Raw genomic sequence first — 20,159 nt, 5'->3', positions numbered from 1 at the left:
AGATGGATGGTCTTAGTCTCCAAAATAGGCCCCATCCCTCCTTCTTGCCTCTTCGTGAGTAGAGCTAGTTAATACTCCAACCCCAAGAGCTCACAGACTTGCTAGAGAAGAGGCAGCCCCCAGGAGAAGGGAGATCTGGCGGTAGAGTGCATTGAGGGCAGAGGGCTGCTAACACTGGGGTTGCCGTTTAGGGGATAGTCCCTCTCGAAAGCTAATTGGTACTATTGCTGCTGTGGAGTTCGAGGGTCCGTTGGTGTTGGAGAGGCAGGCAGCTTCATAGTCACATAGAGCTGGGTTCTGGTGCCAGCTCATTCCTGCCTGTCCTGATCTAAAGTGAGTTAATGTGTTTATGGCAGTTAGTGTAGTGTGAGGCGCATAATAGGTGCTCAGTGAGTGGTGCTTGGCTTCTGTTCCATCCACCATAGTCATAGAGGCAGTGAGGCACCATCAATGTGTGTGTCTTTGATTCTCGGCTAAGGAATGCCAAGGAGTAACTCACTGCAGTGACTGGAAGTTGAATCTGATGGTGGTGTGAGAGGTGGATGAAAGTGAAAAGAGAGTGAGTCAAGGCCAGAGATGTACCTGAATGAGATAAAATGGCAGCGGCAGCAGAATAAAGAGGAAGGTGATAGAATAAGTGGAATCCTAAAAATGCACCGGGCCAACATGCCTCCTTGATTGAGATCTGCCCAAGTGAAGCTCTGATTATCCTCATATCTGCCCCCGTCTCCACCAAGGGGTAGTACCGATAGGCCCCAAGGGGGAGATGGGAAAAAGACCGAAAGTAGATAACCAGTTTCTGGCATATGCAGATTTTGCAAGTCAGAGTTAGAATGTGCTTTAATGAGAATCTAAGGTTTCCCGCAGCATTCACATATGGACACATTAGTATGCAGCACGCCCCCACTCTCCCCGCCACAGGTCTGAATCCGAGGGGAAAAAAATTGGACCAGGATTCACAGAAAGGCTAGACAGGGAAGCATTTTAATAATGCAAATATTGCCCTAGTTACTATATCAGGGTCCCTCAGGATGCTGAGGATGTGTGGGGGCTGTGCTCTGTGGTCAGCTTGTTGCATCTTAAGTAGGAAGAGGAGGAATGTTGAAAAATCCAGAGGAATAATAGAAAAGGCCTCCTCTTAGCAAAAGATTCCCCTGTCTTCTTCTGAGATATGGATCCGTATCGGCTCGGAGGGGTCCGGCTGGGGCTTCACCAAATTCAAGGAATGTATCAGGAACACAGTGACCCAGTTTTGGAGTTGTACGTTGCCCGCTCTGGAGTTCTCAGGGCCTTTTATTTTAATGTCGTGCCTTGTTTACGACCAACAGCAAATGAAACTTTTTTTGCATCTTACAAGCCTGCATGCATTTCTCAGATATGTTACTTTACACTAGGGCTGCTGGTATGTTCTGGTACCTCTGAGGAAGGTTAAAGGTCTTCCTAAAGCCTGTCATTAGATTTGAGAATATTGATATAAACACATGCCCATCAATAATTGGCACATTAGTCTTCTCTGAGTATCACCTAAGATAATCAGTCTACAGAGAACTCTGAGAACAAAATCTGAGTGCTCTGAACATGGTGCCGCGTCAGGGTTAGGCATTAGCAGTGTGGCATTAGGTGTCAGGTTTGGGTGTGTGCGACCAGTCCAAAATAGCAGTGGCTTCTACAAGGTAGACACTTCATTTTCTCATAACAGTTCAGAGATGGCAGGCTTGACTGGTCCAGGGACCCAGGCGTCTTCCATTTTGTTGGCTCTGCAGTCCACAGGGTATCACTCTCATCTTGTGATCCAGCGTGGCTCTCCACCACATTCACATTCTAAGGAATAACTGGGAAGAGTAGGACATGGAGACACCCTCTCCCTGTAAGGACGTGTCCTGGAACTCGCACACATCACTCCCCCTCACAGTCCATTGGCCACACACCTAGCTGCAAAGGGCTGTGGGAAATATCATTATTCTGGGTGTCCATATGCCCCATTAAAAATCAGGGCATCTGTCATTATAGAGGAAAGGGGGAATAAACTGGCGAACAGCTGCCACAGCCGGAAAGGGACATGAGAACGTGTCCTAGGTCTTTCATTCTGAGCGTGGGAGCCTTCTGGAGCAATTGGCACCCCATGAGCCCTCTCCCCTCCCCTGGCCATCATCACTGGCAAGCATACGCCGAGCGCCTATTGAACGAAGGGCTGCCAGGAGCAGATCGCCAGGGCGATACCTTCTCCCAAACTACCACCCTTCCCCACACCTGACCCAGGCTTGAGTATCGTCACCAGCACTACCACCCACTCACCTAATGATTCTACCAGCTGCAGCAGTTTTGCAGGAAGGGAAAAATATCCCCCTTTATCATTTTGGAATGAGCTAATTCCCCTGGTTTTGTTCAAGATAAACTGCATCCCAGTCTGTTTTGGCAGAAAGTTCTATCGTTAACCCACTTTTAGGTTGGGAAATATGTCCTTCCTCTCCCAACTCTCATCCTCCTCCCCTCCCCTGTTCAAGTCTCCTTCCCATTCCAGTCTGATGTGAGAAGCCTCACAGAGGATTTATGAGTTTCAGGAATGTTGCCTCTTTGTCAGCAGGTCTGTGTGAGAATGGGAGAGGCACCAGGCCCCATAGATGATCCAGGATCCTGAGTGCCTAGAGAGGCTTTCCCGGGGAGCAAGATGGCCCAGCTTCCTCTCTCACTGCAGCTCACGTCTGTGGGAACAAACAGTGAACAGCGTGCTAGGGAGAGGCAGATGGATGGAGGGAGAGGTCCCTGCCCTGGAGGTCCAGGGGCTCACAGGCGGCCTGGGCTTTCCCTGGGTCGGAGGAAGTTGGCCTGCATCTCAGCTCCCACACGACAGATTCACACTGCCTGGGCACTGGTGCCTTGCTCTTTGGGTGGCCCTACAGGTGGAAGCTGCTCCAGTTGTCAGTGATGCAGACTGGGGGTTGGAGTGGGGCAGCCAGGGTTGTGTCTAAAGATCATATTTGTTATGAGATTATAATCAAGGAGGAAACTATGTCTTACTCTTGGTCCCGCATGCCTCTCTGCGTCTCATTTGTCTCATTCCTCCTCATTCCTTTTCTTATCTTCCTACACTCTCTTTTCCCAGCTTCCCCCCTCCCTCTTGCCTTCTGTGCCTTCTTTCCATGTCCTGTCTTCCCTTGCTCCAGCTTTTTCTTCTTCCTGCCTCTCTGCCTGTCGTTTCCTCCTCCCAGGGTCCCGAGTTAGTAGGGAGAGTGCTCCTGAGACAGGAAGTCGGGAGCCCAGGCCCACACAGCCTTGACTCCCTTGTGGCTGAAGCAAATTATGCCACTCTCTGGGTCCCAGCGGTGGAGGGTCTCAGGCCAACCCGAAAATCCCTTTAGACCCTTGGATTCTGTTATCCTCCTGGGCCTTCTCCCTTCTGTCCCCCACCCCCACACCCCAGTCTTCTCTCTCGTTTCTCCCTTGTCCTCCCCTCACCCCTCCTTCTCCCTCATTTTGGGCATCCATATGCCCTGAGGGTCTGCTCCACGGGGAGGATGCTTATTTTCTTCATGGGGCAGTTTTGGTAACTCTCTGGGGCTCAAGGCTGGCAAAGTAGGCTCTTTTTAGGGCCCAACCTTAACTTCTCTCCTGGGGGGCTTCTGCTCATTTAGCTGGGTGGCCCCTCCTCCTTTCTGAGGTCTCTCCAGAGTCTCTAAGAAGCACGTCTCTCCCTAAAAGACCTTAGGCGTGGCCCTGGGCCCTCCCTCACCCAGATCTTCACCTCAGGACCAGCCTGAGAGCAAGGCTCTCCCAGCAAAGAGGGGGTGCAAATAGCCCAAAAAGAGCGAATCTATTCCCCAACTTTGAGGGTGGGGCCTCGGCCTTGGCAGGAATGGCAGGAAGACTGGGATCAGCTCTGGGTACACGGTTAGAGCAGGATGCCTCAGAAAAAATAATAAAAGGGACTGTCGCAAAGCTCCAGGGAACAGATGTTTTCCATTTGGAGTCCGCCGAGAGAACGCGCAGAGGGGGGCGGCGAGTAGGGAGAGATGGAGGGAAGAGGAAGAAAAGCCAAGACAGGCAAGAGAGGAGGTCAGGAGTCTGCAGGGAGGAAGACAAGAGAAGTGGGGAAACCAGAGGCAGGGAAAGAGAGTAAAGGAGCTGAGGGGTTCGGAGGGGGGCCCTCTGACACTGAGGAGACAGCAAGCCCCCTGTCTGCTGGGATGATGACCACAACTATGAGAATTCAAGGCAAATCCAGGAACAGTGAGTGCTCATCCAGCCCTGGCCCAGGGAGGCCGGGATGGGCGTGGGCGCCTTGGGGCCCTGGCAGCAAAGATCAGGGCAGTGGGCGGGTGTGGTGCCAGGTGTCTCTTGCTGAGGCTGAGGCTGGCTGTCTGGGGGGTACCGTGTTTGGTAAAACAACTGCCCAGGGATGCACAGTCTAGGGAAAAGGGGTACACTCCAGCCCCCAGACCTGTGGGCCTGTCTGCAAGGCAGCCAGGAGCCCACAGGAGGCCCCGCTTCCCTGGCTCTGTTCTGTGTCATCTGGTTTCCTGCCTAACTAATAATGAAGTTTGGTGGAGCAAAGCAGCCCTACCTATTTTTCAGAGCGTGTTTTCTGGTGTATGGCCAGCCCGACAAGGCCCAGGGCCCCAAGAAAGGAGGGAGGTTGGGATCCTGTAATTGAAATCTGTTGATGTGAAGGCACTGTGAGGAGTTCCCAAGGGGGGGACCAGGGACAGCCTCCAGAGAGGAAGCTCAGGAGACAGGGTGGCAAGTTGTAAACAGCCTAATGAGCTGTGCCAGGACCGGGTGGGCAGGTGGGCCAGGCCCGGGGTGGGCCTGCTGCGGCAGGATCTAGGGGACGGGAGAGCCTGGCCTCTGAGCTCAGTTCCTGGTGGTGGAGGAAGCCGCCATGGGGGCTGGTGCAGGAAGGCCTCCCCGACACACACCACACACTTCCTTCCACTTCTCTCTCCTTTGTCTCCCTGGCTGCCAGAGGGAGCCCAGCCCTCCCGGCCACCACAGCCTCCCATCTCTCTGCTAGTCCAAGTGCTGCTGAGTCTTCAGGCCTTGGCTCAAATGCCACCTCTCCCAGGAAGACTTCCCTGACTGTACCAACACAGCTGACCTGACCCCTTCTGAGTGCCTAAAGCACTCAAGAGCTGGCACTTGTCACTCCACTGCCCTGGGTCACTCAGTGGTTTGGTGGCTCAGCCGTCCCACCTCTCCCCACCTTCACTCTTTATTCTCGTGGGAGAACCAGGCACACATTTGGCACTCACTAGTTGCACATTGGACACTCATTTCTGATGGCAGCCTGCTGAGAGCCCCAGGCAGCACCTCTGGAAGGGAACACAACAGAAGATCAGAGTAGAGCTGAGGCTGAGAGAGAGCCAAACCCCTGACCCCTGGGCCAGCCTTTCCTGCAAAGCCCCAGGTTCAAAACCTACCCTTCCGTGGCCTTACCTCCACGGGCTTTCTGCCATAAGAATGCAGTTCAGGCTGTCTCAGGGGACAAGGGCCTGCATTTCTCTCTCTTGTTATCATTAGAGCCTAGCTCCTCTGTGTTTAATTAATTCTCTGATTTTCCCAAATTCTCATCCCCACTAGAGAAAAAGAGTACCCTTGCTCAAAAAGCCTTCTGTAGCATTTCAGGATGTGGCAAGCTCTTTGATTACGCAATGAGCCTTAGGCAACATTCATGCTAAGTACCCCAAGTGCTGTGTGCTGTAGTCAAGCCTTAGGCCTCCTTTCTGCTTCTTGTTGGAACAGGAAGATGGGATGCCTGGACCCAGGTTTTCCACTTCTTTCTGGGAGCTTCCTTTGGGTGTCTGTTATCCATCCCACCCCAGGTCTCATACAACCTCAGCTCTCAGTCTTTGCTGGAAACAGCTCTTGGCAAAGTCACAAGCCGGGCTCTGCTTGCCCTTCTGTGCTCCCATCTGTGCACAGGCACCAGCCCCAGGAGGGGCAGCCGAGCTTGGGACTGCCGTGTAAGGAGGGCCGAGTGGGCTGTGAGGCCAAGCTGCAACCCCAACCAGCCACATTGCTTTGCTAAAAGTGCCTGCTAAAAATGGGTGTGTACCTGTGCAGGAGGATTTGAAATGTGCATTTATCTGGACTGGCCCAGGATTGGAGAAACTGCCCCATTTTCCACTGATCTGGAACAGATTATGTGTGTGTCCCCTGTTCTTGGTGCTGCAGAAAGTCCTGGGCTTTGGAGGGAGGCCAGCAGCTGCTGGGGACCCAGCCCTGCCTTGCCCCTTCCCGCTGAGGGATGGGAGTGAGGTCCTCCCTCTCTCAGTCTGGTCTTAGCATGGGGGTATGAGAGCACCTGCCTCCCTCCTTCACTTGTGAGGATTAAATGAGAGAAGCTGCTTCGCAGCGTTGGGCCTGGGCCCACAGTCGGCTGTCAATCAGTGCGGCAGTTAGGTAGCTTTTACCAACACTCCTTGGTGGAGCCCCAGCTCTGCCCCTTCACAGATGCTCCCTGGGCTCCCTTCTCATCACCTGCCACCCCCACCCTCAGCAGGATCGCCGAGCTCTCCCCCGGGCTCTGTGCACACTCAGTCAGCCTCCACCCCCTATCCCCAGACACATAATGAGGAAAGGAGGTGAAGGGACACTGGGAAAAAGTCCGTTACCAGAGCAAACGTTATGCTCCAGGGGACACCACTTGTGCCCCCACTATGGGCTCCAAAGTCCAATGGCCCGATACACACCCTGGCTCCTGACTTACCCTCGCTGTGGCCTTAAGTGAGTCCCTTACCCTCTCTGTGCCCCAGTTCCCCGCTTCCCGAAGTGGAGTAATAAAAGTGCTTGCTCTGTAGGGTTTTGTGAGCATTAGCTGAGACTGTGTGGAGCACGTAACACGGTCCCTGACACAGCACTCAGAAACCTTCGCCTGGCATTGCCCCCGCACCCCAGAGCCATCGTGTCCCGTGCCGTGCCTCGGGGGGATGGTTTCCATCACCTGAGACCAGTTCCCAGGGAGGGGGGCCTCTGCCTCTGACTTTTCCACCACTCTCACCTCCCACCGTCCTTCTGGTTTCGCAGCTGAGCTGTTCATGGAGCAGAAGCACCTCAAGGAAGCGGGCTTCTGCATCCAGGAGGCAGCGGGCCTCTTCCCCACCTCGCACTCGGTACTCTACATGCGGGGCCGGCTGGCTGAGATGAAGGGCAGCTTGGAAGAAGCCAAGCAGCTGTACAAGGAGGCGCTCACAGTGAACCCCGACGGCGTGCGCATCATGCACAGCCTGGTGAGTCGACCCCTACGCCCCAGCAAAAGGCCTCAGGGTCCTTCTACCCCATCACCCCTTCGATGCCGGCAGGTGCCTGCCTCGCTGCCACTATTCCGTGGTATCTGTGGGGGGAGAGGGAGGGAGGTGGCTTCCTCCCTGCTCTGCTGGGAGAGACAGAGGGGGCCATTTCCCTTCAATCAGAGCCTGCCTGAGTTGATGAAAAAATCTGGGAGGACTGATTGATATCCTTTGTGACTGTCTTTTTGCTGTAAGTTTCCGAACATCAATCTAGCCCCAAAGGGCTTTCACTGTTGCTAATCAGATCTTCACTCTAGAGACTCTAGATACCAAAATGCTCTTTTTTGTGGGGGGTCCCCAGGCTCTTCCTGATCACTGGGCTGCCTCCTCCATTTCAGAGGAGCTCCATGCCTCCTTGGCGGGATTCAGGGGGTGTCCTGTCAGGTCAGGCCGGACTAGAGCACACACTGAGAATGGCCCATGGGGCCCCCAATCCTAGAACAAGGAGCTCAGAACTTGGGGTCCCAGGGCTCGGTGACCTTTCTATTGGAAGGTCGGAGGCTGGGAGCAGGAGGCTGGTGCTCTTGTCCCAACCTTGCCATTCTCTTCCTGGGTGATCATGGGCAACTCAGCCACCACCTTCAAACCTTGGTTTACTTACCTGTGCAATGGGGAGTCTGCGGTCCAGGAAACATTTGTCAAATACCTGTGCTGACAGATGGTACAGTCGGCATAACCGTTTTTCCCTGCCTTCCTTAGCAGAGAGCAGGTATCAGGATAAATGCAGTGATCTGAAAGTGTACAGGCCTGCGTGGGAACAGTGATTCTGAAGTATAATTTAGGAGCCCACGGTTAGCGGATCAGCCTTCACCTGTCAGGGTCCGGGTTCCACCTCAGATGTCCCCTTCGAGAGCTCTTTGAGGAGAACAGCCATGAGGGTATCACTGCCATCTGCCGCATGGGGAACACAGAGGCATCAGGAGGACGACTCCAGATGGCTGCAAGGTTATCACTGCCAAAGGGGTCTGATTTGTCCATGGGTAAAAGCTACAGGGACTCAGATATCAGCTTCATGTCAGGGAAAATGGTATAACTCTTAGAAGAGTCCAAACACAAACTCAGGAGTCATCCGATGAGGATGTTGCCAAGAGAATGGAAACGTCGCATGGGGAGGATCTGGACCAGGTCATCTTATAAGGGCCTTTCCAACCCCAAGAGCCCTTGAAAACAGATTGGAACAGGGATCTCCAGCTCAGCTATTATTCCCACTGCCTTATTTTTTAAAGGCTTTCCAGCTTAGCCCCATGCGAATGTTCCGTGTCAGCTGAAGAAAGCCCGCTCAGCGACATCACAGCCTGGCCCGCGTTCTCCTCCACATGGCTCCCAGTTGCCTTCCAGTCTGCTCAGCAAATGTTTGTTTTTTGCAAGGCACATCCTCCTTCCTCCCACAGTTTAGACATTAGCTCCTCTGATGAATGCCTCCCCAGAGGTCACATCCAGAAACTTGATTAGGGAGGTGGGAGGGAGGATGTGGGTTATGTCATTAGGCCAGCAGCCAGGCAGAGATGTCTGCCTTCCACTGCACTCACGGATCTGAGCCTGCCGTTCAGACCCTAAAACCCGAGGAAATCCAATAACAAGCACAGTTTTGAAGTAACAGTGTACCATTTTTCATTTATGCTTATTATCGTTTGTAGCTATTTCCCTGACATTGAAGCCGGTTCCAACGGTGGGTTTCCATGGTAACTAAAGAGCTGTCCAGAGTGGCTCCCTACAGATGTTTCTGAAACGGTCCCTTTTCTCTTCTGGGGGTGCCTTGCTGATGTGGTGAGATTGGAGGAGTCGGAGGCAGGCCTGCCCACTTTTGACGTTACAAGCAACCGGAGGGGCTGTCAGCTCCAGCGTGGGCAGCCCATCCCCTTTCCACAGGCTCTGTTCCTGCCAGCATCCCACACACATGCATACAGAGTAGCAAATTTCAATCCTGGGAAAGATTTACTAAGCATTCTTTTCCAAAAGACATGCGAACACTTGGTGTGTTGATCTCCAGTGGTCCCTGATCTAAGTGTCTTCCCTGTGCTCAGAACCAGGACATCTGGGACCTAATCCTGGCTCTGACCCTAATTCACATGGGTGATTTAGAAAAAGACACACTTAACTTCCACGCTCCTGATGTCTCCTTTTGTAAATGAGTAATAATCATCCCTAGGCCAATGTTCTAATCAGATGAGGTGACACATATGAAAGTGCTTCTAAAAGTCTGCAGAGCAATATCAGAGAAGGCAAGCACAGCGTATTTGCCACCACTCTGCAGTCCCTCGCCCATGACACACATTGCTAATCAATCATGGCTCTTTTTTCCACTGAGCACAGATGTGACGTTGGACTCTTTTTCATCACGAGGGGAACCTGTTGGCCCAAGTCAGCTTGACAGTTTGATAAGGGACTCATCGTAAAAATAGTAGAGAATGGGAGTGACACATAAATCGTCTCAACCTTTGTAAACTCCAGAGGTGGATGCATCCGAGACTTATCCAGGGAAAGGAACGTGAAGGGGAACTGGTGTCCTTTTGTGGAGTCATTAACAAGGCAGGTTCCCCGGGAGGACATCCTGGCCCCAACACACCACTGTGGCTTTGTGAGTACACTGGCCTCTGGTAGGTACAAGCATCCCCTGAGAGCACAGCCCCCCGCCACAGCCTGGCCGGTGGGAGCTCTGGGGCCCTCAGTGAGCTCTCTGAGGTAGTGTTTAAGTTCCACTCCCTGAGGTCTGGAGAGAAGAAGGTGGAGGTAGACTCAGTGAGCTGTGTGGGGGGCCAGGTTCAGACCTACAGTCCTAAGAGCAGAATCCTCAAACACCAAGAAGCTGGCCTCTGAGCCTCTCTCTGAGGCTATGTATGTGGGACAGGATATTTGGGGCCAGGTTGGAGAAGGCCTCTGGGAGTGGAAGGCTGTTGCTTTCAGGAGTCCCAGGGTTCAGGCATTTCTAAGAATATGAATTTTGGCCCAGAAGCAGTTTATCTATACTCTCCTGTCCTGCTGCCCTCCTCTCCTGGATGTGACGAGAGACCTTCCCGTGAAGGCCTCCACCCTGGGCTCAGCTCAGGGATTTCCACCCAGATTAGGCAGGAAAGAGATACCTCCTTGGCAGAATACCGCCCAGGCAGTCTCCACTGTGCCCACAGCAGTGTCCCAGAGGAGTCTGTGTCCTCAAGCCCTGGTCCTGCAGCTGCCACCTCTACTAGACTCAAGGAAGGCCAGGTTGCTTTGGGAGAGTGCCAAGTGCAGAAGGGGAAAGGCGTGCTCTCTGCAGACAGAAGTTCCCAGTGAAATCTTAGGAGCAGGTCCTGACAGTCTGCCAGCTCTCTCTCAACCTCCTGTCCAGGTAGCCAGAAGCCCCACTCATTCACAGGCTCAGCCAGAGAAGGGTCCTCAGGCAGCCTATACCCATTTCTCTGAGCCTGTCTCTGCCTAGCCCTTCCCATCCCTCTGTGCCCCCAGGGAGGAGAGATGCCTGGGGATGGCAAGGAGCTCAGGTATGGCTGATGGACTGGCCAAGTCACTGAAAGCCCCCACAAGAGAGGGTTCCACTGAGGTCACCTAACCTTAATGGTAGGAAGATCACTAGCCCTGGCTACAGACCAACTTGCTGTCCCTGCTCTTCGCTTGGCTGAGCTGGTAGTATGGATGCTTTGATGCAGCCTGTCTCACTACAGAGAAAGCCTCAGCCATGAGCGGGCAGGTGTGGGTGCCTTCCTGCCTCCTGCCTTTGTAGGTGGCACCCTGCCCTTCTGTCCTGGACACACTCTACGGGGGGATGGTTTCATGCTCTTCTCTGGCCTCTGCCCCTAGTCATGCTCTCTTCTTGGGAAAGAGCTCGAGGTTCCTGCTGCCCCATCTCCCCCTAGAATCCTTTCCTCCTCAGACACCCAGCAGCAGGGGGAGAGTGTAGTGCATGAACTTCGGTTCCTGTGATGTAATTCCTGGGGATGGAATTTCTGAAGCAATCCTGGTCGCTTGACGTGGCCTCTTCTCTCTCCAGAGGCCCCTGAAAAGGTCCATCAGCCATACCTGAGCTCCTTGCCATCCCCAGGCATCTCTCCTCCCTGGGGGCTGGGAAGGGCTAGGCAGAGACAGGCTCAGAGAGTTGGGGGAAGACAGAGTTTCTGTCCTCGGTTCTCTCTGGTGAGAGCGCGGCCATGAATTACTCTCCTGCAGTTTTCCCTCCTGCTCCTAGTGTGAAGCTGCTGTTTCATTCTTTGAGTGGATTTGGAGGATCAAGGGCATGGCCATCAAGGGGGCCCTGGAGATTACTTCCCCTCACTGACTCAGTTTTCTATCAGATGGGAATCATTCATATCCTTGTGACCTCAAGGAGTAGTTTTAGGGCTCAGATGAATGAGACCTGTGAAAAGATAAGTTAACATTAGGCATTTTTGTTGCCATTTTTGTGGAAGACTCGGTGGCAAGTGGCCTGATCCCACCTTTGACCGGACTGCTTGACCTTGCTGCTATGGGGTGGGCATCTTCGGCACAAATTTCCTTGTGCTGCCAAGTGGCCCATGGCATCAGCAGGGTACCGAAAGGTGGGTTCAGGGACCAGGGACTTCAGAGCTGCCTTTGGGATTGCCTCTGGGGCTGGTTGGCTGGAACAGTTTTTAAGCCCCGGTATCAGAGCTGGCTTGAGCCTAGAAGTTGGAACATAGCCTTCGAGTCTGACTGACCTGGACTTGAGTCCTTTTTTGCCTATACTTGCTGTTTAACCTTGGCCAAGTTCCTCAGCCTCTTAGAAGTTCAGTGTCCTTGTTGTAAAATGGGAACCATGACGCCAAGCATCTAGGGCTTCTGTTAGAATTAGGTTAAATGACCCTATAAGTTAATGGTCCTGTAGTTGGGGTTACTTGTATTTTTTTTCATTTAGAAGCGTGTCTCCCAGGCGAGGGTCAGATGCTCTTGGTTTGCAGAGAGAAGTGGAAGCCAAGAGCTAAGCCCCAGAGACTCGTTGCAGCAAAGCTGCTTAGTCCTCACTGAGCCCACCAGGTGACTCTGCCCAGGGCACAGATGCGCAGGACATGGGTCCCAACGGCCCTGCGGCTGGGACAAGAGTGTACACGGTACAAGGCCCAGCTGACGTTAGCTGAGAGTGAGGGCAGCCTATTCAGTAAGCGAGAGTCTGAGCTGAGGGATGAGGGGGATTTGAGACCTGGTTTTTTAGTCTTGTATGTTGGCTGAGACTCTTCAGCTAAAGAGGCATTGTGGGGCCCTGAGGCTGTGGGAGAGGAGCAGGGGAGAGGAGGCCCTGCTCAGCCCTGCCCTCCGGCCCATAGTCATACCAGCTGGTTCAGCCTCTGCTCCCCAACTCTAAGGAAGAAAGGCATCCTGAGCAGCTGAGAAGTGAAACTCAGTGCTGAGCCTTCTGGAAGTTCCCTGACTCTGGGCGAGGTTGCAGTATACAGAACAGCAGGATCTCTGGTTCCTGGGTCCCTATCCCTCGGGACCCAGGATGCCCCATCTACCCTGGGGCCGCCCTTCTTGTCAGCGTCATGAGCAGTGGCAGGTAGCTTAGAGGGTCCAGGCAGCCTGAGGGAATGGGAGGACCCAGAAGTAGTGCACTCTGCTGTGTGTTCTCCACACACATGCTTAGCCCCTCGTCAGTGGAGTCTGTCTGCCCTACCAGCCCCAGTACATGGAGAATATTGCCTTCGTTTGACAGAAAAGTTCAATAGGAGGGTTGTTGGTCATTTGACCTCCTAGAGAGGTGATTTTATTGTAAGTTCCGTCTTTCCTTTGCGCCCCCAGTGCTGCCTGAGGTATGTAGTCCCTGATGAAAAAGTGAAGGAAGAGGGGGGAAGAGAGAGTTCTGGGGGCTCACCGTGTGGAGAGTTGGGGGTACAAGGCCATCACTGGCCTCACTGGTGTTTGGAGGCCCCTGCTCTCCCCACCTCACCCTCGGCCCAGGTTCAGAGACCCTCCAGAAGATGAGGATGGTTCCCCTGGCTCTGGCTCAGGATTTTGGAAAGCCTTAGCCTGGTGCGTGGGCTCCTCAAGTCCCTGCCAACCCTGACGAGGAAGTGGAAAGGAAGCTTTCTGTCAGCCTGTCAGTGATTCAGATCAGAGCGTTAGTTAAGCACTGTTGGCTTAGTTTAGCCCCAGAATCAATGGTCTGAAAGACTCACTGTGTCTGGAGGGTGCAGCAGGGTCCCGCCCTCTCCTCCTTGTCCATAGGCAGGCACCACCCCACCCCCACCCACACAGGCCATCACCGCCCTCTGAGGCTCGGCCTTCTGGTCTTAGAGGGGGGCTTCTGCAATGGGCCCCCTCAGGGTTAAGTTAGGGGTTAAGTCATGTCCAGGGTGGGCTGAGCCCCCAGCCCAGAACCTGAAACCAGCCCAGAAAACAGGAGGAGGAAAGGCTACGCCCCCTGCCTAGAGGTGGGTCTGGCAGAGGAGCCCCCAGGGTATGACTTGTCCTCTTGTCAAGTCAGCGCTTATCCTGGAGCCTGGCCTGGGGTCCCCTGAGGACAGACACCCATCCCGGAGGAGAAGCCCACTGCTGCTCTTTCACATCTCCCTTCTGGAGTCCCCAGGCGTGGGTGCTGCCACACACAGAGCACAGCCACGTCTCCGCTACCCCAGAAGGCCCCCACCTAGGCTGGGCTCTGAGTGAGTGTGGGTGCTCCCTCATCAGAGGCCTCTTCCTATGAGAGTCTGAGGGTGCTCTGAGGACACTGGTCAGCCAGGCATTGGATGGGGTCTAGAAGGATTTGTGTCCCTTCTCCCAACAGGGAAGTAGGACCAACCTGTGGGTGTGGGGCCACCCAAGCTCCATGATGGATGTGGTGATGTCTGGGCTGGGTTCTCAGCCTGAAGAGACACCTCATCCCCAGTCTGGTTGGACAGGTTGAGGCTGACACACCTGGGAGAATCCAGCATGCCGGAATGTGGGCCTCCCTCGACGGGCGTGTCCGCACCCCAGGATGGATGAAGGGAGGGAGCCTTCCTGTGGAGCAGCCTCAGAGGTGCCCCCCCACCCACAGGCTCCTCTCTGCAGCCCCAGGTCCCCAAGCAGGAGGCTCCAGGGACCAGGAGGCTCCAGCAGCCTCCAGCTGATTCCCGGCTTCCCAGCTGGAAAGGCTGACAGAATCCCAGGAATGTGCCTTGAGCTCAGAAAGAAAATTCCCAAAATAACTTCTATAAATACTTGAGAGTAGGGGCGGGTCAGAACGCTCAGCTCTCAGCCTGGCCTGCAGCTGGCCTAGCACTAGGGGCTAACTTCCCAGGGCAGGCATCCCCCCAAAAGAGGAAAAAGGCACTCACAGCCGGGACTTTCCTGCTGCCCCTCCCTCCTAGGGGACAGTGCAGGCACTGAATTAATGAGGTGAGATGGTGTGCAGTGGCAATTCTGAAAAATAAGACAGAATCCTTCATCCCCACCCCAGGCTGCAGCCCCTGGCCCCACCCTGTACCTCCATAGAAAACCTGGGCTCCTAACAGGGAGAGTCACCCTCAGAGGGCCCCTCAGGCTGCCTGTCCTTGTAGCCATAAGCAGGCTACTAAGCATACCTAAGTGCCTCTGGTGTACCTGGCTCTGAGCCCAGACCCTCCCACCCGAGTTCTGTTGAGCTGCTGTCCTGTGGGGAATGGCCAAGCAGGGAGGAACCAGGGACCTGTCCCTCTCAGCCTAGGGAGGGGCAGAGCAGGGATCCTATAGGTCAGCCCACAGTAATGGAGCATGATGTTAAGGTAATGGTGTGGGCAGGAGGGACTGCTGTCCTCTGGGAAGGCCTGAGACCCAGGGAGGGAAGGAGGAAGGAAGGGATGAAGTCGGGAATTTCTGGGACTTCCCCCAGAGCCTGCCTCTCTGTGAGTGGCTGTAATTAACCCTGGCACCTCTCACAGGCACAGCGCTCCTCACCACACACAACTTGCACCGCCCTTTCTGATCCCTGTGCGTGGGCAGCACAGCTCTGGCCTCTCCCAGGTGAGGGTCACTCAACAGGTCTGTTTTTTCTGGGTTCAGGCTAGGGAGGAGTCAGCAGGGATATTTGGATGGAATTGTGTTCCAACCATCTCCCTGGAGCCCAGTTCTCTGGGCAGCTAGGGGGAGGGGTACCAGAAGGGTGACGGCGGGCCCCCAGCAGCGCTGGGCTGGGGGCAGAGCAGGTGAGACCTTGAGTCTTCCTGGGGCACGCCCTGCCCAGTTGTTAGGCAGCAAACAGCTCCGAGTTGCTACCAAACATGAACGGGCTGGTGTCTTAGGCAGGTGGCCGCAGATCCTGTTACAGGCCCTGGGCCTCTGGGCCCCAGCCTGACCCCAGCCCGGTGTCTCCTTTCAGGCTCTAAGGTCAGCACCCCAGGGTGGGAGGGACACGATCCAATCCCAGCCCTGCACACAGTCTTCCCCCACAGAGAGCCCGGTGTCTCCTTTCAGGCTCTAAGGTCAGCACCCCAGGGTGGGAGGGACACGATCCAATCCCAGCCCTGCACACAGTCTTCCCCCACAGAGAGCCCTGCCCTCTAGAGAAATCAGTTCTTCCACCCACTCCTTGCCCCCCTCCCAGGACCCTCTGCTCATCCAGGGGACCCTTCCGTTGGCTGTCTGCACACCTTGTGCCCTGCTACTGATTTCAAATTCATCGTTGTAGAATCCTCATGATAGTCTGCAAGGAAGGACTCTTCTGTTCTCTGGTTTACAGATGAGGAAACCTCAGCTCAGAGAAAATGGGCCGCTTGCCCGGGGTCACTGCCCTTGTCAGTGGCAGAGCTGGGATTCTGGTGGCTGTGGAGCCCTGGGCTTGTCCTCCGCACAGAGCATGCAGAGGGGCCTACTGCAAACCCTCCATAGTGAGAATAACACACACACACACGTGCACATGCATGTATGCACACACATGCATGCACTCCCTGTTCAGCCCGCAGACATCTGGCCCCTTCCCAAACACCCACATGCTTCTTGAGATCAGAGGTTTTCGAACATGTTTTTTGATGGAGTCCTCTTCAAAGACTCATGAGATAGCTCAATATAGAAATCTGTGTGTGTAAAAGCCGCTGCGGTCCCGCCCCCTCTCTGGGAGGTCCTGCTGGCCTTCCCCATCTGTCCTCTATTGCTCCCCCATGGGCAGCACTCACAGGGCTCAAACCTTCCATTTTTGGTGCTTAATTTTGGTGTTTGGAGGCCTGTCGTCTCGCCTTTCCTTCCCTCCTCCCTATTGGCCCTGTTCCATTGTGAGCTGCTCAGGGTCCAGCTCCCAGGCCCTGTGGGCAGAATGGCTTGGCCTGGAGCCCCGCTGGCCAGACTGGGCACGGCCCTGTGGTGCAGGGCAGCCCTGAGTCAGCACCGCTCCCATCTGGCCAGAGCCGGAGCCCTGCCTCAGGCTCCACCTGGCCACGGCTCCCCTGTCCTCCCTTGTCCTCTGCCCCATATCCCTGGTTCCCTGCAGATGGCTTCACCCTGGGTTGAGGAGACTGTGAATACAGCTCCCTCTTTCTTACCCACCCCTTGGCCACAGGACCACCAGCCAGTACCGCCAGAGAGGGAGAGGCTTTCCCTAGGGCTTCCTGAGCACCATCTTTCTCACTTGCCTAATTGGTCATGTTCCAGGCTCTTGGAGGACTTTATGAAATCAGGCATGTGCATCTTCCCCAGGGTGTCTCCATAGCAACAGAGGGCCTAACTCGGGAGTGCGGTGAGGAGGAAAATGTTCCAGCTAAAAATGTACATGGCCATCAGTGGGCGGGCACCCGAGTGGGGGCTCCCGGCGCATAGAAGGCAGCCTCCCCTGCCTGTCCAGGAAGTCAGTGTTGCTCATGCTTTACCTCATATATCTTTGAACAAGAGGAGGCCCCCCTGGGCTGCCATCCCATGCCGCCTTTGAGGGCTGGAACGCAGATCAGTGGGGTGTTATGGTGCAAAGCAGCCTTTCTGGGACCAGAGGCCACCACCCTGTCCGCCTTCCTCCCCACACCCTTCCCAGTGTGGGTGGAAGTGGACGTAGAGGGGCAGGGTGCCAGTTTCACTTCCTAACCCCTTTTTGTGACAATTCCTTTTACTTCCTATATCTCTCTGGCAGTGGGGTTGTTGGAGCCAAATATGAAGCGAAGCTCCTGGCCACCCTGTCCCAGAGTCCCCCTCCTACCCAGCATCTGTCCCTTGTCCCCAGTCATCTGACTATCTTCCTGGGACCCTCACCTGCCAGGCCAGGCTGGGATGGGTGTTAGGTCCCAGAACCCAGACGTCCCCAGGAAGACCAGTTGCCAATGCAGGCAAAGGAGCTGCCCCTACCCATCCCCTCAGTTAGAGAACCGAGCCTGCAGCCTATATTCCTCAGTCTCACAGCAGCCCTGGGGAGAAGGGCAGCTCAGCAGTGCAGCAGCAAGGCTGGGAGCAACAGACCCACTGACAGACTCACACGGGCCAGATGCTGTTCAAGTGCTTTACAATAGACTGATTCGTGTAAACTTCACAACTCTCAAGGCAGCTACTGTGATCTTTCCTATTTATTGATGAAGAAACTGAGGGCCAGAGAGTGGTGGCTTGCCCAGGATCACCCAGCTGATACTGGGGAGACTCAAAGCCAGGTCTGCTGACTTGAAAGCCCATTGCTTGGGGCCAGAAGTGGGGCACAGCTCCCACAGTGGGTGATTTCGGAGGCTGGACTTGAAGCAGGTTTGGGGTGGGGACAGGTAAGATTTGCATTCGTCAAGGGCACGGTCACTTAACCATACCCAAGCCTGAGACACCAAACCTGAGGCCCTCTCTGGCTGGTAGCTGGTGGCCAAGCTGCTGCTTCCTGCTCCTTGCCCCAATGGCCAGAATGCCCCTGCCCTAGGGCATCCTCACTAATCATCGCCCCCACCCTGTGCTTGCTCCTCAGGGTCTGATGCTGAGTCGGCTGGGCCACAAGAGCCTTGCCCAGAAGGTGCTGAGGGATGCCGTGGAGAGGCAGAGCACCTGCCATGAGGCCTGGCAAGGCCTAGGAGAGGTGCTGCAGGCCCACGGCCAGAGCGAGGCTGCTGTCGAATGCTTCCTCACCGCCCTCGAGCTGGAGTCCAGCAGCCCAGTGCTGCCCTTCTCCATCATCCCCAGAGAGCTCTGACACTGCTCTGCAGCAGCATTGACGGAGGGGGCTGCCCCGCGGGGTTTGCGGGGAGCAGGCAGGCAACAGAGAGCATGGGTCAGGGGAGGTATGGGGCCTCAGGGAAATACACCTCTAGGGAACACTTTTGTAGTCTGCAGCCCTAGTTCACCTCGCCTCCCCCACCCCACCCCTGCCTTCCTTCCAGGGCCAGCTGAGTTTGGGAGCTGCTCATCTGGGTCTGGGTGAACCAGATTTGCATCAAAAGCAAATTTCTTGTTCCTTGGGACTCAGACATTGTGGCATTTATGAGCGAGGAAGTAGCCGGAAGGCTACATCGACATGGGGGCCGCTCCCCAGAGTACCTGTGCGGCGTGGATAGCTCCCTTCACTCATCTAGAAAGCCCTGTATTATACCTCCCGCCCTCTCTCAACATCCTTGCCCCTGGATTTCTGACTTTGCACAAGCTCTAGTCTCGAACCTCAGCTCTCTGCTCTCCAACACCAAAGATGAACCCCTTGAGCTGCCTTCTGGACAGGCCAAAGCATTTTCCTGGGTTCCTCCCTCGGCGCCTCGGTAGACAGTCTGCTTGAACCCTAAATGACTTAGAGTCATGGTGACTGGACTTGCTCCCCGAGAGCCTCACAGCTGCACTTCGCCCCACTCATGCCTCTGTGCCTTAGGAAGCCCCACGGCCCTCGTCCCACACCCAGTCGCGGGACAGGGTTTTGGATCACTCTCAGGTCTTGCCCAGGGCAGTCACAGCTTGAAGAAGCCACTGGCAAGTGGGAAGAGGATGGACCTCTGGATTCCTGTCCCAGACGGTTAGTGGATGATGCACATCTCGTGTTTCCTATCTTTGCCTGACGAGGCCATTTGGGCTTCACTGTGCTCTTCTGCCTCTCCTGCCAAGTGCCTTTAAATCCTCTAATGTCTGACCAGGGGCACGGAGCACTGGCCTTAACTAACCTTCCATTTTTGCCCACCTCCATCTCCCTGAAAATGCCCCAACCAAGGAAGGCAGCCTCTTTAGGCCCTCAGCCATGGCCCCTAGATGAGCCTCAGGATACAAACATGGCTGCCGGACCCAACCCCTTTCAATACCTGCAACAACACATCATTCCTTCAAGCCTTACCTTTTTGGGCAATGAGTACAATGCAGATCACTCTAGGGGTTATAATGTGGAGGTAGACAGTCCCTAGGACTGTCCCCGATTTATGTCACCACCCACAGCCCATTTTCACCTCAGGCTTTCTTAGGTAACCTGAGCCCCACCCTGGCCATTTGGTTCCTCCTGCCTGGTACCAAATGACTGTGGTTGGAGACCTGAGGAGGAGACGGAGCCTGACACCTCCTGACTGGTTGAGTAGGCCTCTGTGCACATGACACCCTTGCCTGCAGGGGTCCTGGGTGCTCATGGGTGGGTGTCTTTCCTGCTGCTCCCCTAGCCTGCTGCACGATGCTCTTGGAATTGTCCCCAGGATGTCAGCCCCCCACAGGCCTGTCAGGGAATTCCTTTTTTATCAGCACTTTTGGGTTTTAGTTTTAAAGCTCCATCAGGTACATCTCTTATTTTAAGGTGTGTGGAAAAGTCAGGCGGAGGCTGCCCTGGTTTGTCATTACTCAGTCTTTCTGTTGGAGACCCTCCCTCCTCGCTGCAGTGGCTCAGCACTGTACCCCCAGGTGCTTCCTAGGGAGAGCCTGAGGCCCTGGCCTCCCACCGGGTGATCAGTGCTGCAAAGAACACCAGATCCTTCGCCTCTTAGTTGAAGGATCTCTCTGTGTGTGTGTGTGTGTGTGTGTGTGTAAATATGTATATATATATATGTGCACATATATATATAATAGAGATCTATT

General features: G+C 54.8%; 1 protein-coding gene and 1 long non-coding RNA gene across 2 annotated transcripts in view; both read left to right on the top strand.

The window, feature by feature from the left end:
* TTC7A (tetratricopeptide repeat domain 7A) overlaps positions 1-20,159 on the top strand; it is a 104,382-nt gene extending 84,223 nt beyond the window's left edge. Inside the window, exons 18-19 of the mRNA XM_023531281.1 lie at positions 7,024-7,226; positions 18,100-20,159. Coding sequence (XP_023387049.1) covers positions 7,024-7,226; positions 18,100-18,321 — 425 coding nt within the window. The 3' untranslated portion in view covers positions 18,322-20,159. The remainder of the gene's footprint in view (positions 1-7,023; positions 7,227-18,099) is intronic.
* LOC111740596 lies at positions 15,483-16,094 on the top strand. The gene is made up of 2 exons (XR_002780667.1): positions 15,483-15,569; positions 15,665-16,094. It is a non-coding gene; the product is annotated as an uncharacterized LOC111740596 (long non-coding RNA).

Source organism: Pteropus vampyrus, unplaced genomic scaffold, assembly GCF_000151845.1.
Source record: "Pteropus vampyrus isolate Shadow unplaced genomic scaffold, Pvam_2.0 Scaffold66, whole genome shotgun sequence".
Classification (NCBI taxonomy): domain Eukaryota; kingdom Metazoa; phylum Chordata; class Mammalia; order Chiroptera; family Pteropodidae; genus Pteropus; species Pteropus vampyrus.
Note: the sequence above shows the minus strand (reverse complement) of the source record. Positions and strands in the feature narration are given on the sequence as shown.